The 13,517-nt window shown below is 46.9% G+C and overlaps 1 protein-coding gene across 1 annotated transcript in view; it reads left to right on the forward strand.

The window, feature by feature from the left end:
- The first annotated feature begins 1,773 nt into the window (after positions 1-1,773).
- The window catches only part of lrp1aa (low density lipoprotein receptor-related protein 1Aa), a 263,102-nt gene continuing 251,358 nt past the window's right edge, over positions 1,774-13,517 (forward strand). Inside the window, exon 1 of the mRNA XM_065265952.2 lies at positions 1,774-2,174. Within this exon, the coding sequence (XP_065122024.1) occupies positions 2,078-2,174 (97 nt within the window). The 5' untranslated portion in view covers positions 1,774-2,077. The remainder of the gene's footprint in view (positions 2,175-13,517) is intronic.

Below are 13,517 nucleotides of genomic sequence, written 5' to 3' on the forward strand. Positions count from 1 at the left end.
TCGTTGGATATTCATCTATAAAAGCAAACCTGTTTCTGAATGTCATTTAGGTCTGTATATGTTAGGATCTGACTTGTATGTGGCATAGAAAATTTATAAGTGTGAGAATTTGTGTGGGAATTTGACATAAATATATAAATTTGGTTCCAAAAAGCATTAGCTCCGTTTTTGATTTAAGCCTTCATAACTTAAAAAAATACAGCTATATCACAATAAAACACAATAAAAATATGATAACATGTTTTGACAAATTGCAAAAAAAGGAGTTATCTCGTTTTGGAACCAAACTCTTCATTTTTTAATACAGCTTCTCAAAATTGTTCATCATCACCAGTTTCACAGAAACACAGAAAAGCAAAGAACAAAAAGCAAGGCAGTTTTTTTCTAATATTCAGTGTTTGTTTTTACTGACAGTTGTTTTCCACTTTATAAACAATTATACGATAAAAATTGGACAAACAGTAAAAAGTTAACTTTACCATTTTGCATAACAATCCATAAAACCACACAGATAAGTTGAGCATAATTGAATTAAGTAAATTTTATTTATATAGCATTTAACATACCAAAGCTTTCCAAAGTGCTTAACAATGTAAAATAAACTAAAACGGAAAAAGAAAACAAAAACCAAAGCAAACAAGACAAATAACACAACAATGAAATAAAATGATTTGACAAAAAGTCATCTCCTCATGATCCTGGCCATGTCTGGTAAAATCGCCCACATTCTCATTTGAACAGATCGTGCTATTCCACCCATGTAGTATAATGGCCTAAGTCAAGAGCAATGGCTTAGGCGATTTTATTTTGCCTAAATCACTGAGACTTAAGCAATTTTACAAGCTTTTCTAAATGGCAGCTGCATCAAGAAAACACAAATCTACTCAACCTCTGAAGTTAGTTCCATTTATTTGTGTTTTCTGAGAAACCTGAAAAAAAAAGAATTATTTTAGGAAGGTGACGATATGTTAAGGTGCAAAGATATTTTCAGCCTATTTAAAAATGGCAACGGAAGGTGCAAGGCTATAATGTCAACAATAAAAGTGTATTTTCTTGTGTATTTACGTCAGTGTCTGAAATTGTGCGCTTTTCCCCTTTATAGTGGACTCAAATAATATTGACATACAATAATGAAGAAATGAACAAGTGAGCGGCCGGTTTTGGACACAGCAGTTGTGTTCACTGTTTGTTAAATTAATACACCTTGTCCTGATTGGATCACATTCTTAACCAAAGCCACACAAGCCAATGGCGACGTTCCGCGCTGTTCCATCAAATGGTGGGTGGGCGGAGCGCTTCCTCCGACGTCACACAGCAGTCCGCGAGACGAGTCGTTCATGCGAGTCAGTTCTTTCGAACGATTCGCTCAAAACTGGTTAACTGTTTTAAAATATGTATATTTTTCGTAACCACGTTTCTAAAAAACTGTCCTATGTGACATTTCATATGCTTTAGAAACGTCTCTTTAGGCAAGTTGCTCTCGAGTAAAAGGATGTTGCTGGTTGATTTTTTATTTTATTTTACAAAAATAGCTTATGTAATGAGTTGTGAATAATTTTGGAAATAGTATACTAAAAAAAACATTGTTATTACTAGGCATATTAATATTCATATATTATATGCCTACTACTTTTATGGTTATAACGTCGATTGTGATAATGAACCGTTGACGAGGTTTGTTAAAGAACCGATTCAAAAGATTCGGTTCACGAATCGAACATCAGTAGTTCAGGATTGGACCACACATTTTACACGATCTGTTACCAGCAGAAACAGAGAGAGTCCGGCTGATATTCATAGGTATCATTGGAACAGAGCTGAACGCTGGCTGTCATCTTCAACAAAGACACGGGCGCACTGTCTCCATAGTGATGCCTTGTATCAGACTTATATCAGACTTAGGTTGTGCCATGCATTTAAGGAATACGTAAACCGTGTGTGCCAGGAGAAGCCTTTTGCGCCAGTGTGCGCATTCGGAGAGGCGCATTAGCCGTGATCAGACTGCGGCTTCACTGGATCATCGGACCCTGCTTTGGCATTTATTCTTTTTTTTCAGTTTTATTCATTTTGAAATATAATGTTGCATCTTACAGCTGACAGGCTGTTTGTTGGATTGCTCTTTTTGGGGTTCTTGCACAGTTTGGAGGTGATTCTTCCCGCAAGGGCAATAGATGGTGAGTGCATAAGAATGGTTTTTCATTTGCCATGTGTATTATCATGCAACACACACACTTGTGCAACTGTTGCCATGCATTTACCCATTATGTCAATACTGACAATTCACTCAAATATGCCATTTCGTACTTAACATGAACATAAAATACTAAAAAGATAAAATGGCCATGTCTAGGGTAAAGACTTATAATATCTATAATGAGGCATAACCAAATGCAGGCATCACATAATAAACCCATGCGTCCAGAAGCATTGATAATCTGGGGATGAACCATCACAGCAAATGCTCAGAATGCAACAAGACACATGCAACTTTCTCACATCAGTTTTTTAAGTAGTCTGTAATAAAGAAAACGCTTATTACTTATTTGGAGATAGGAATCGATTAATATAGAGATACGAACGTCTCTTTAATGATGTATGTGTTTTCTAGAGAGATATTGTATTGTTCTTTATGGTAGTTTCATTTGTGATAGGTTGTATCAGAAGACCTCTCTAAAGTGCCATCACCAAGCTGCATGTGTATACAATTCAATTAAAAATGTATTATTACTGTGGCGCTTTTCACGATTTTGCATTGTAGCTGTGCAAGCTTTGAAAAAGAGGCGTATGAAGTATGTTGGATATAGCATACTCATATTATTGTCACCTTTTGTTGTTGTTTGTTAATGCCCAGTAATGCAACTTAAGGAGAGACTTCACTTCATAAAAAAGCTCTTCAGTCTGTCTCTATTTCACACTAAATTAACATGTGTGTAGTTGAAATAGACTGGTATAAACATGTTTAAACTGTCATAATCTTTGTGATACAGATGCATTAGATATTTCTGTTTTAGAATTGATACACGCCAACATTTTGTCATTGTTTATTCTGCTCTTCAAGTTATGTGTGTGTGTGTGTGGGGGGGTGAAGTCAACCTAAAACGTCTCGGTTACGGATGTAACCCTCGTTCCCTGAAGGAGGGAACGGAGACGTCACGTCGTGACCGACGAATTGGGAACTCGCTTATAGAGACCAATCTGCTTCGAATACTACTAAAACGCCAATGAACTTGGCATTGAGATATTTGCATAATGCTGGCGCCGCCCCGCCAGGTGCGTATATAAGCAGCAGGTGCAAATAGGGAAATTAGCTTCTTTTTCGCTGAGAAAGCCGGAAAGTGTGACCGGCCGTAACAGCAGGTGGCAGCACCTGTGGCGACGGGACGAGGGTTACATCCGTAACCGAGACGTTCCCTTTCAGTCGGTCACGACGACGTCACGTCGTGACCGACGAATTGGGAATCCCTACCAAAACGCCACTAGGGGCTGACCTCTTCCAGTGTCTGCAGAAAAACGCTCCAACTCCCCTTAGGGAATGGAGAAATAGGATAGGGCAGAAAGGCCGGGCACTAGATGTTCCTTTAACCCACAGAAGTGGCAGCGACTGGGAAGCGCCCTACCTGAGCGGGATAGGAACGCTGCGGCAGCCACCGCCCCTCTTAAGGGCTAATGGTGGACGATAAAAGTAAAGACAGCCGTGGCTGTGTAAGCAAAGCAGTGCTCTGCTAAGGGAAACTTGGGCTGGTAGGATTAACCACACAGAAAAATACTCACAAAGGAACCCGGTGGGACACAATGTGGAGCCCGAGCCAGACACGTAGGTTCGCGAGGATACAGCTAGTGAAAGGCTGACAGCCAATGCTCCGCAACAAAGGCTGCCAAGGCAGTGGAGGAAGAACAATTCAAACCATTACGCATTTTTGCTCTGAAGGCCTTCCATACTGACACAGTTATGAAGCATCAGTTGGAGGCTGCAAGCCAACCTGCGAGACTGCTCTCCGTGCTCCCCCTGGTGAGGAAAGAACACGAGAGGATACAGGCTCGATACGAACACTGTAGAATCTAATGAATGTATTAGGTGCAGCTCTGCAGATGTCTTAGCGAGGAACCACGAGCGAGAGCCCAAGATGAGGCGACACTCCGTGTGGAGTGCGCTCTCAAATTAAAGGGGCAAGGAATACCCTGAAGATTATAAGCCAGGGCGATAGTATCAACTATCCAATGAGACATCCTCTGCTTGATGACAGCCTTCCCTTTCTGCTGGCCACCATAACAAACAAAGAGCTGGTCTGAGGTCCTGAGGCTTTGTGTGCGGTCCACGTAGAATCGCAGTGCGCGTACGGGGCACAACAAAGACATGGTTGGGTCTGCCTCCTCCGGGGGCAGCGCTTGCAAGCTCACCACCTGATCTCTGAAAGGAGTGGTGGGAACTTTGGGCACGTAGCCTGGTCTGGGCCTCAACGTTACACTCGAGGCAGCAGGACCAAACTGAAGGCACGAATTGTCAACAGAGAATGCATGTAAATCCCCTACTCTCTTCACTGAGGCCAATGCTAGCAGGGTCAGAGCTTTCATTGACAAAAGTTTCAAATCGCAGACTGCAAAGGCTCGAACGGGGGGGCCTGAAGGGCTTTCAGCACCATGGACAGGTCCCAGGGAGGAATAGAAGGAGGGCGCGAGGGGTTTAGCCTACGAGCGCCTCTTAAAAATCTAATAACCAAATCATGCTGGCCAACTGATCTGCCGTTGATGAGTGAGTGATGAGCAGAAATAGCAGCGATATCAACTTTAATGTTGGAGGGTGACAGCCTACCGTCTAACCTATGTTGAAGATATAAAAGCACGATGTTAATAGGGCATTCTCTGGGGTCCTCGCGTTGCGAAGAGCACCAGGTGACGAAAAGGTTCCATTTAAACGCGTAAGCCCGTCTCGTGGACGGAGCTCGTGCAGCGTCGATTGTGTTAGATACCGCTTGTGGTAAATCACCTAAACCTTGCGCGCGCTCAACGACCACACATGGAGATCCCACAGGTCGGGGCGCGGGTGCCATAATGTGCCCCCTCCTTGAGAAAGAAGGTCCTTCCTCAGGGGAATCCGCCAGGGAGGGGCTGTCGCGAGGAGCATTAGTTCTGGAAACCAATTCCTGCTCGTCCAGTATGGGGCGATCAGTAAAAGGCTCTCCTCGTCCTGCCTGACTTTGCACAGGGTCTGTGCGATTAAGCTCACTGGGGGGAATGCGTATTTGCGCATCCCCCGAGGCCAGCTGTGTGCCAATGCGTCCACGCCGAGGCTGCCCTCAGTTAGTGAATAAAATAGGCGACAGTGGGTATCGTCCGGCGACGCAAACAGATCTATCTGCGCACGACCGAACTTCTTCCAAATTAGCTGGACCGTCTGGGGGTGGAGTCGCCATTCGCCGGGGCGCGCAGCTCAAGAATGCGCGTCTGCCGCTGTATTGAGCGAGCCCGGAATGTGAATGGCACGAAGGGACCTCAGATGCTTCTGACTCCAAAGGAGGAGATGACGAGCGAGATGCGACAGGTGACGGGAGCGCAAACCGCCTTGACGGTTGATATACGCAACGGTCGCAGTGTTGTCGGTGCGTACTAGTACATCCTTCCCTCGCAGCTCCGTAGCGAAGCGTACAAGTCCCAGATATACTGCCCACAACTCTCGGCAATTGATATCCCAGTGCAACCGTGTCGGACGCATCTGTGTGTACAACAGCATGCCGAGAGATCTGTCTCATGGACACACCGGCCCTGAGAAACGCGGGGTCCGACCACGGGGGGAATGTTAGGCGACACGCAGGTGTAATAGCTACACGATGGATGCCGGCGCGGCATCCTCTCCTCGGGACTCAATCGTGAAGCCAACGCTGAAGCGGTCTCATATGGAGCAGTCCGAGCGGTGCTGCTGCCATATGCCCCAGGAGCTTCTGAAATTGTTTCAGCGGGACCGCATTCTTCCCTCGAAATGAACCGAGGCAAGTCAGAATTGACTGGACGCACTCTTCTGTCAAACGCGCCGATAAATCGATCGAGGCCAGTTCCATACCGAGAAAAGAGATCCTCTGCGTGGGGCAGAGTTTGCTCTTTTCCCAGTTGACCCGAAGACCCAAACGGGCGAGATGCCGAAGCGTTAAATCTCTGTGCTCGCAAAGCGTCCGCCGAGAATGCGCTATTATAAGCCAATCGTCGAGGTAAGCCAATATGCGAACATCGCTCTCTCTGAGGGGTTTTAACGCCGCCTCCACTACTTTTGTGAACACACGGGGAGAGAGAGACAGCTCGAACGGTAAAACTTTGTACTGGTATGCCCGGCCCTCGAATGCAAACCGGAGAAACGGTCTGTGACGAGGGAGAATGGACACATGGAAGTACGCGTCCTTCAGGTCTATTGCCGCAAACCAATCTTGGGGGCGAATTGAATTGAATATTTGCTTCGGTGTTATCATCCTGAAAGACCTCCTCTGCAGAGATTTGTTCAGAACGCGCAAATCCAAGATCGGTCGTAGCCCACCGCCTTTTTTGGGTACTATGAAATACGGGCTGAGAAACCCGACCTCATCTCAGTTGGAGGGACCGGCTCGATCGCGTCCTTCGCCAGCAGGACTCCGACCTCTGCACGCAGTACATGTGCATCGGACGCTTTCACCGTGGTGAAACGAGTGCCCAAGAATTTGGGTGTGTGCCGGTTGAATTGTATTTCGTAGCCGAGGCGGACAGTGCGTAAAACCCAACGAAATGGGCTGGGAAGCTGAAGCCAAGCCCCCAGGGACTGTACGAGGGGAATTAACGGCACTACCGGTGTACCCGCGGTGGGGTGGCGGAGCGAGACAGGTGGTACTGCCGGTACGTCTGCTGTGACAGCATAAGTATCTACAGTATGTGTGTGTGTGACACTGACCTGATCCCGCTGAGGGTGACGGTCGTCTGGTCTCCTCAGCGGAGAGCGCAGACTCCGATGAGGGTACTGGTGGTCCAATCTCCTCAGCGGAGAGCTCAGACCTGGAGAAGGAATAGGAATGCACTCTTTTTGTGGTTTTGTGGGTGCCGGCTGAGAAGCCAGCGGAACAGAAACAAAACGAAACCAAAGATTCTCCACCCGGCCCTCTACCGGTGGAGGGAGCGGTGCCATCACCGTCTCCCGCAGAGTGATCCCATCCGAATCCAGGTCGCCCGTCTCAGGGCCGCTTCGACTTCCGTTTGCCACGGGAAGCGAGTGGGGCGGGCGGGGCGGGCGGGGCGGGCTGCCGACGGCTGTTCCCCCTCCGTGGCCTGGAAGATGTTCTAGCGGGGGGGGGGGGGCGGGTGGAGGCAGCCGCCGGAGGGCGCCCTCGGCGAGGAGCAGACGGGGCAGCCGGCACTGGAGGGTGAGATGCAGGTCGCTTGCGCCGGGGCATGATCTGAGCGATCGCCTCCGTCTGCTTCTGGGCGGCGGAGAACTGCTGGGCGAAAGACTCCACCGATTCACCGAATAGACCAGCCTGGGACACTGGAGCGTCTAAGAACTTGTTCTTCTCCGCATCTGACATGTCCGCCAGACATAGCCATAAGTGGCGTTCCTGGACCACCATCGTGGACATGGCACGACCAATCGCCTGCGCTGTCACCTTCGTAGCGCGAAGAGCCAGATCAGTGGCAGCCCGGAGCTCCGAAAGGACAGGCGAGTCGTGTCCTCCATCGTGCAGATCCCTCAAGGCCTTCGCTTGGTGAACCTGCAGCAACGCCATTGCGTGCAGGGCTGAAGCCGCCTCTCCACATGCCTGGTGGGCAGCGGCCGTTAAACCGGACGACTGTCTGCAAGCACGAGAGGGGAGGGTTGGGCGGTCCTTCCAGAAGGGAGCGGTGGCCGGACACAGCTGCATCGCGACCGCACGCTCACGGGGACCGCACGCACGCGGGGTCCACGTCAGGGGGAGGAGGCCCACCCTCGGATGCTGCAGCTTCTGTGGATTCGGAGGATGGCACAACAGATTCTAGAGACATCGTAGAACACGACGCTGAAGTCTACATTGGCACATCAACCGGCTGTGGATGAGGAGGCTGAGAGCAGGAGGACGAATCCCCCGACCGGCTCAGCGCAGTGATGCGGAGGTCGTCTTTTGAGAGCTTCACAGCCGTCCCGTGGCGGCGCTCAGCACTCGCATGACGAGGGTTGCGTTTTTCCCGAAGGAAAGACAACCGTCTCCGCAAATCCACAAGTGACATGTTCTCGCAGTGAGAACACTTACCCCCAGCAAATGCTGCCTCATCGTGCTCGATGCCCAAGCACGAAAGACAACGCTCGTGACCGTCCTTCGGACCCATGTACTTGCCGCACCCAAGATCGCACGGACGAAAAGCCATCCTGAAAAGGACGCTGATCTCCGGATATACGAGAGAGTGGCTGCCTTTAACAAGTCACAAAGCTCTCTCGTATCACTCTTTTAGGGAAATTCACTCAGATGCTCAGTTGATGATGCGCACAGGGAAAGGCAACGCACACACTAAACTCAAAACAAACAAACAGATGTAGAGCCGTGGAATAAGCGAAGCGTCCGCTGTGGTACTGCCAGTCCAACCAACTTCAGCAATCGAATCCCAACAGAGTAAAGCAGCTTCTCAGTAGCAGATACTGCCGGCTTTCGAAGCGATAAAAAGCTAATTTCCCTATTTGCACCTGCTGCTTATATACGCACCTGGCGGGGCGGCGCCAGCATTATGCAAATATCTCAATGCCAAGTTCATTGGAGTTTTAGTAGAATTCGAAGCAGATTGGTCTCTCTAAGCGAGTTCCCAATTCGTCGGTCACGACGTGACGTCGTAGTGACCGACTGAAAGGGAACCATAAACAGCTCTGTCTGCACATAACACAACTACACAAAGGGTTTACTTAGATATACAGTACAGTATTTTATTGTATGATGACATAGCATAGACATACGAGGTATTTCTAATTACGAACCCAAACTACGTTATTTGCTTTATAAATCTGTAACTATGAAACTGTAGTTAGATGGAAGCTACTTGTCAGTAAAAGTTAAACTACCGCCAAGGTGCCCATCTGAAAAAGTAGTTACCTACAAGTAGTAGTAGTTACTATTAAAACTATTAAGACTACTTAGATTTTTTTTACAATGGCATTATATTACAAATAACTGAATATAATTGTTAATGAAGAATGTTAAGGATTTTAATTGTTAAACAATATAATGTAATACAATTATGATTTTTGTATTGTTTTAGTTTGTGAACTACAAAATTTCTCACATATCTCACTAAACCAAACGCAAAAAAGAAAATTTCAGCTTTTTATAATAATAATAAGTACGAATAATTATTATAAACAAACTACGGTATATAATTAAATCATGTGATTCGATAAACCACTAAGTATGAATATAAGTTATATTTGGATTTCTTTTTCTGTTTGATTAACAGACGCTACAGTAGTGGCGAAAACACAATGTTAGTGTTCTTATAGGTTTGTTACAAAACTGTGGCAGGACAGATTGGATTTTGGAATGATGGTAAACATTCATCACTGCACTTAAATAGAAATAAACATTTGACATGAACTTAAACAAATATAGCCATGGCCAATTAATCTCTAGAACCTTAGATTCTGGCGTCAAGCCGCTCCATCACGGACATTTGTTTTTCTTGTTTTTTTTATATATTGAACAAACTTCATCACGGACATTATAATATGAGTGTGTGTCGACTTTACGCCTGCACGTTCTGTATGTATCAGGCGATCTCCACAAAGATGCGTGAAAGACAATAGAGGGCAGTAATGAACAATTTGAGTTTGTGATCCTAGAAAAGAAGGCAGCGCTGCTCTTTGCTAAAAGGCATTGCAGAGGCACAACGTAATGTAGCGTCTGGTCACGCTACACCGTTACTTGCTGGAAAAAGTATTTTTCTACTGTTAAAGCTACACCGTTTTAAAAATAACTGAATTATCGTCAAGCTACAGAAAATGTTGTTAACTGCTTGTAGTTAACTACTCCCCAAAACTGGGAATCATTACATAAAGTAACAGAAACTTACATAAAATTGTTTATGTTAAAAAATCCCGTTTTTTTCTTCAAGTACACCCACAGCTGTTCCCTTTTACAGAAATAGTAGTTAAAATTGTTATGACAGTAACCCTTTAACGTTTCGCCATGTTTTTCTTCATCATACGGTCCTGTATTCAGACAGGGCTGAAAGCCTCATTGGGTTCAGTCGCTGGTTCAGCTCATCAATGGTGTTAATTAAGGGGCTCCTATAAAGAGTTACACAAGAAGCTTGCTGTTGTCCCGGGGTCTTTTTGAGGTGACAGTAGCATAGCATACACGACTACACTGCTGTCTCATTTCTAAAGCAGACTCTATCTATTAAAAAGAGAAAGAAAAAAAAATAGATACAGGAAGGCGAGTAGACAGAGATCGACCAATACAGATTTTTTAAACCGATATCAAATATTTGGATGCTTATGTCCCCCATAACTGATATGCTGAATCGATTTTTATTTATTGTTATACTTCTGTTTTTGACACAATTACTACAACACTACTGAACTGAACAAACCCTTATAATAATAATAACAACCACCCCCTTTTTGTATACAATGTAATAAATAGAGGGGTCTGAAAGAGTGAAGAATAATATGATTTTAATTCATATTTAACTGGAATAATACATTGTCAGGAAAATAATAAAAACAAAACAGCTTATATGTCGTTTAATTTATTAACTGGTATTTTATGTCGGAATAATTCAAATTTACATTTACATTTACATTTAGTCATTTAGCAGATGCTTTTGTCCAAAGCGACTTACAAGTGAGGTAAACAATAGACGCAATTATAGCAACACAAGAACAGCAATACATAAGTGCACTGGAAATAGTCTCATCAAGTCCAACACAATATACATAGCCAAGGGTTTGTTAGTAATTTTTTTTAAGGAATGTAGAGATAAAGAGAAAGGTAAATAAAGAAAGAGATAAAGAGAAAGGTAAATAGAGAAAGAGATAAAGAGAAAGGTAAATAGAGAAAGATAGTAAGTCCGTTATTAAGAGGTGAGGTAATGGCGGAAGAGATGGGTTTTTAGCCGAGTCTTAAAGACAGCTACAGTGTCGGCAGATCGTGTCACGACCGGCAGATCATTCCACAGTTGTGGAACAGTTCCTGAGAAGGTACGCGCTAGTGTTTTTTTTCCCTTTTTGAGATGGCACCACAAGCCATCGCTCGGTGGCAGAGCGCAGGGATCAAGAGGGTACTGTACATAAGGCTCTATAAGTAAGTGAAGGTAAGGGGGTACTGACCCAGTGGTGGTTTTAAAGGCCAGGAGCAGAGCCTTATACTGCGTTTACACCAACCGCGGTAGAGACGTGAAGCGCGAGTGATTTCAATGTTAAGTCAATGTGAAGACGCTCGGCGTGGAAGACGCGTTTCCGCCTCTTTCGCGTGTGAAGCTCACGCGAAAGGCGAATTGAGCGTTGTGCGCGGTAAGCGCGAATGGTGCTTTTTGTGCATCTTGTGGTTCACACGAATGAACGTGGAAGACGCGTTTCCACCTCTTTCGCGTGTGAAGCTCACGCGAAAGGCGAATTGAGCGTTGTGCGCGGTAAGCGCGAATGGTGCTTTTTGTGCATCTTGTGGTTCACATGAATTTGCGGCTGACACCCAAGTTGAAAAATTTGAACTTTGGCGAAATTTTGCGCCGCGTTAACCAATCAGGAGCCTGCTTGATATTGTCCATAAGCAGTCACCCGGAGCTATACGACACAAGTTCTTATTTCTATAGAGGAGACAGGAATAAAAAGGACCTCGCTTGGAAGAGTGTCAGTGAGGACATTGGGCAATCTGGTAATTGTAATACACACTTCACTTTTGAGTCACGTGACGTTTATCAACCCGCACCGTTTATTTTCCCCCTATAGTAAGGTTACAAATACAAACTGGTAACTCTCTCGATAAATGCACAATCAACATTAATCATTTTGCAAACAGACAACTGCATAGCACTTGCCCTGCCCACAAGAAGCGGAGTTTGCCTCTGACGCGCGTCAAAGGCTTGCTTTTACCGGGCGTCTACTTTGCTTTACACGCGCGAATGCATCCAAATTGTTCAAGCGGCAAACCACGCGCGGTAGACACATTTTTGATGCCCGAAACGCGGTTGGTGTAAACTCAGCATTAAATTTGATGCGAGCTGCTATAGGAAGCCAGTGTAAGGAATAGGAAGGCGTATAGGAAGCCACTCTTGCCGCTGCGTTCTGAATCATCTGTAGGAAGCCCTGCCAGTAGCACATTGCAGTATTCCAGCCTGGACAGGACAAGAGCTTGGACCAGGACCTGCGTAGCATACTCATCTAGGAAAGGTCTAATTTTTCTAATATTGTAGAGGATGAATCTACAAGAGCGAGCGGTGCTGGCAACATGCTCCATGAAGCTAAGCTGATCATCAAGGACCACTCCCAGGTTTTTGGCCATCCTGGAAGGCGTGATGGTCGAGAAACCTAGCTGAATGGAAAGGTTGTGCTGAATCTTTGGTTTCAGATGATATGACAAGCACTTCTGTCTGTTGTTCCCCCTCCGTGGCCTGGAAGATGTTCTAGCGGGGGGGGGGGGCGGGTGGAGGCAGCCGCCGGAGGGCGCCCTCGGCGAGGAGCAGACGGGGCAGCCGGCACTGGAGGGTGAGATGCAGGTCGCTTGCGCCGGGGCATGATCTGAGCGATCGCCTCCGTCTGCTTCTGGGCGGCGGAGAACTGCTGGGCGAAAGACTCCACCGATTCACCGAATAGACCAGCCTGGGACACTGGAGCGTCTAAGAACTTGTTCTTCTCCGCATCTGACATGTCCGCCAGACATAGCCATAAGTGGCGTTCCTGGACCACCATCGTGGACATGGCACGACCAATCGCCTGCGCTGTCACCTTCGTAGCGCGAAGAGCCAGATCAGTGGCAGCCCGGAGCTCCGAAAGGACAGGCGAGTCGTGTCCTCCATCGTGCAGATCCCTCAAGGCCTTCGCTTGGTGAACCTGCAGCAACGCCATTGCGTGCAGGGCTGAAGCCGCCTCTCCACATGCCTGGTGGGCAGCGGCCGTTAAACCGGACGACTGTCTGCAAGCACGAGAGGGGAGGGTTGGGCGGTCCTTCCAGAAGGGAGCGGTGGCCGGACACAGCTGCATCGCGACCGCACGCTCACGGGGACCGCACGCACGCGGGGTCCACGTCAGGGGGAGGAGGCCCACCCTCGGATGCTGCAGCTTCTGTGGATTCGGAGGATGGCACAACAGATTCTAGAGACATCGTAGAACACGACGCTGAAGTCTACATTGGCACATCAACCGGCTGTGGATGAGGAGGCTGAGAGCAGGAGGACGAATCCCCCGACCGGCTCAGCGCAGTGATGCGGAGGTCGTCTTTTGAGAGCTTCACAGCCGTCCCGTGGCGGCGCTCAGCACTCGCATGACGAGGGTTGCGTTTTTCCCGAAGGAAAGACAACCGTCTCCGCAAATCCACAAGTGACATGTTCTCGCA

This window comes from Paramisgurnus dabryanus, chromosome 14, assembly GCF_030506205.2.
Source record: "Paramisgurnus dabryanus chromosome 14, PD_genome_1.1, whole genome shotgun sequence".
Taxonomy (NCBI): domain Eukaryota; kingdom Metazoa; phylum Chordata; class Actinopteri; order Cypriniformes; family Cobitidae; genus Paramisgurnus; species Paramisgurnus dabryanus.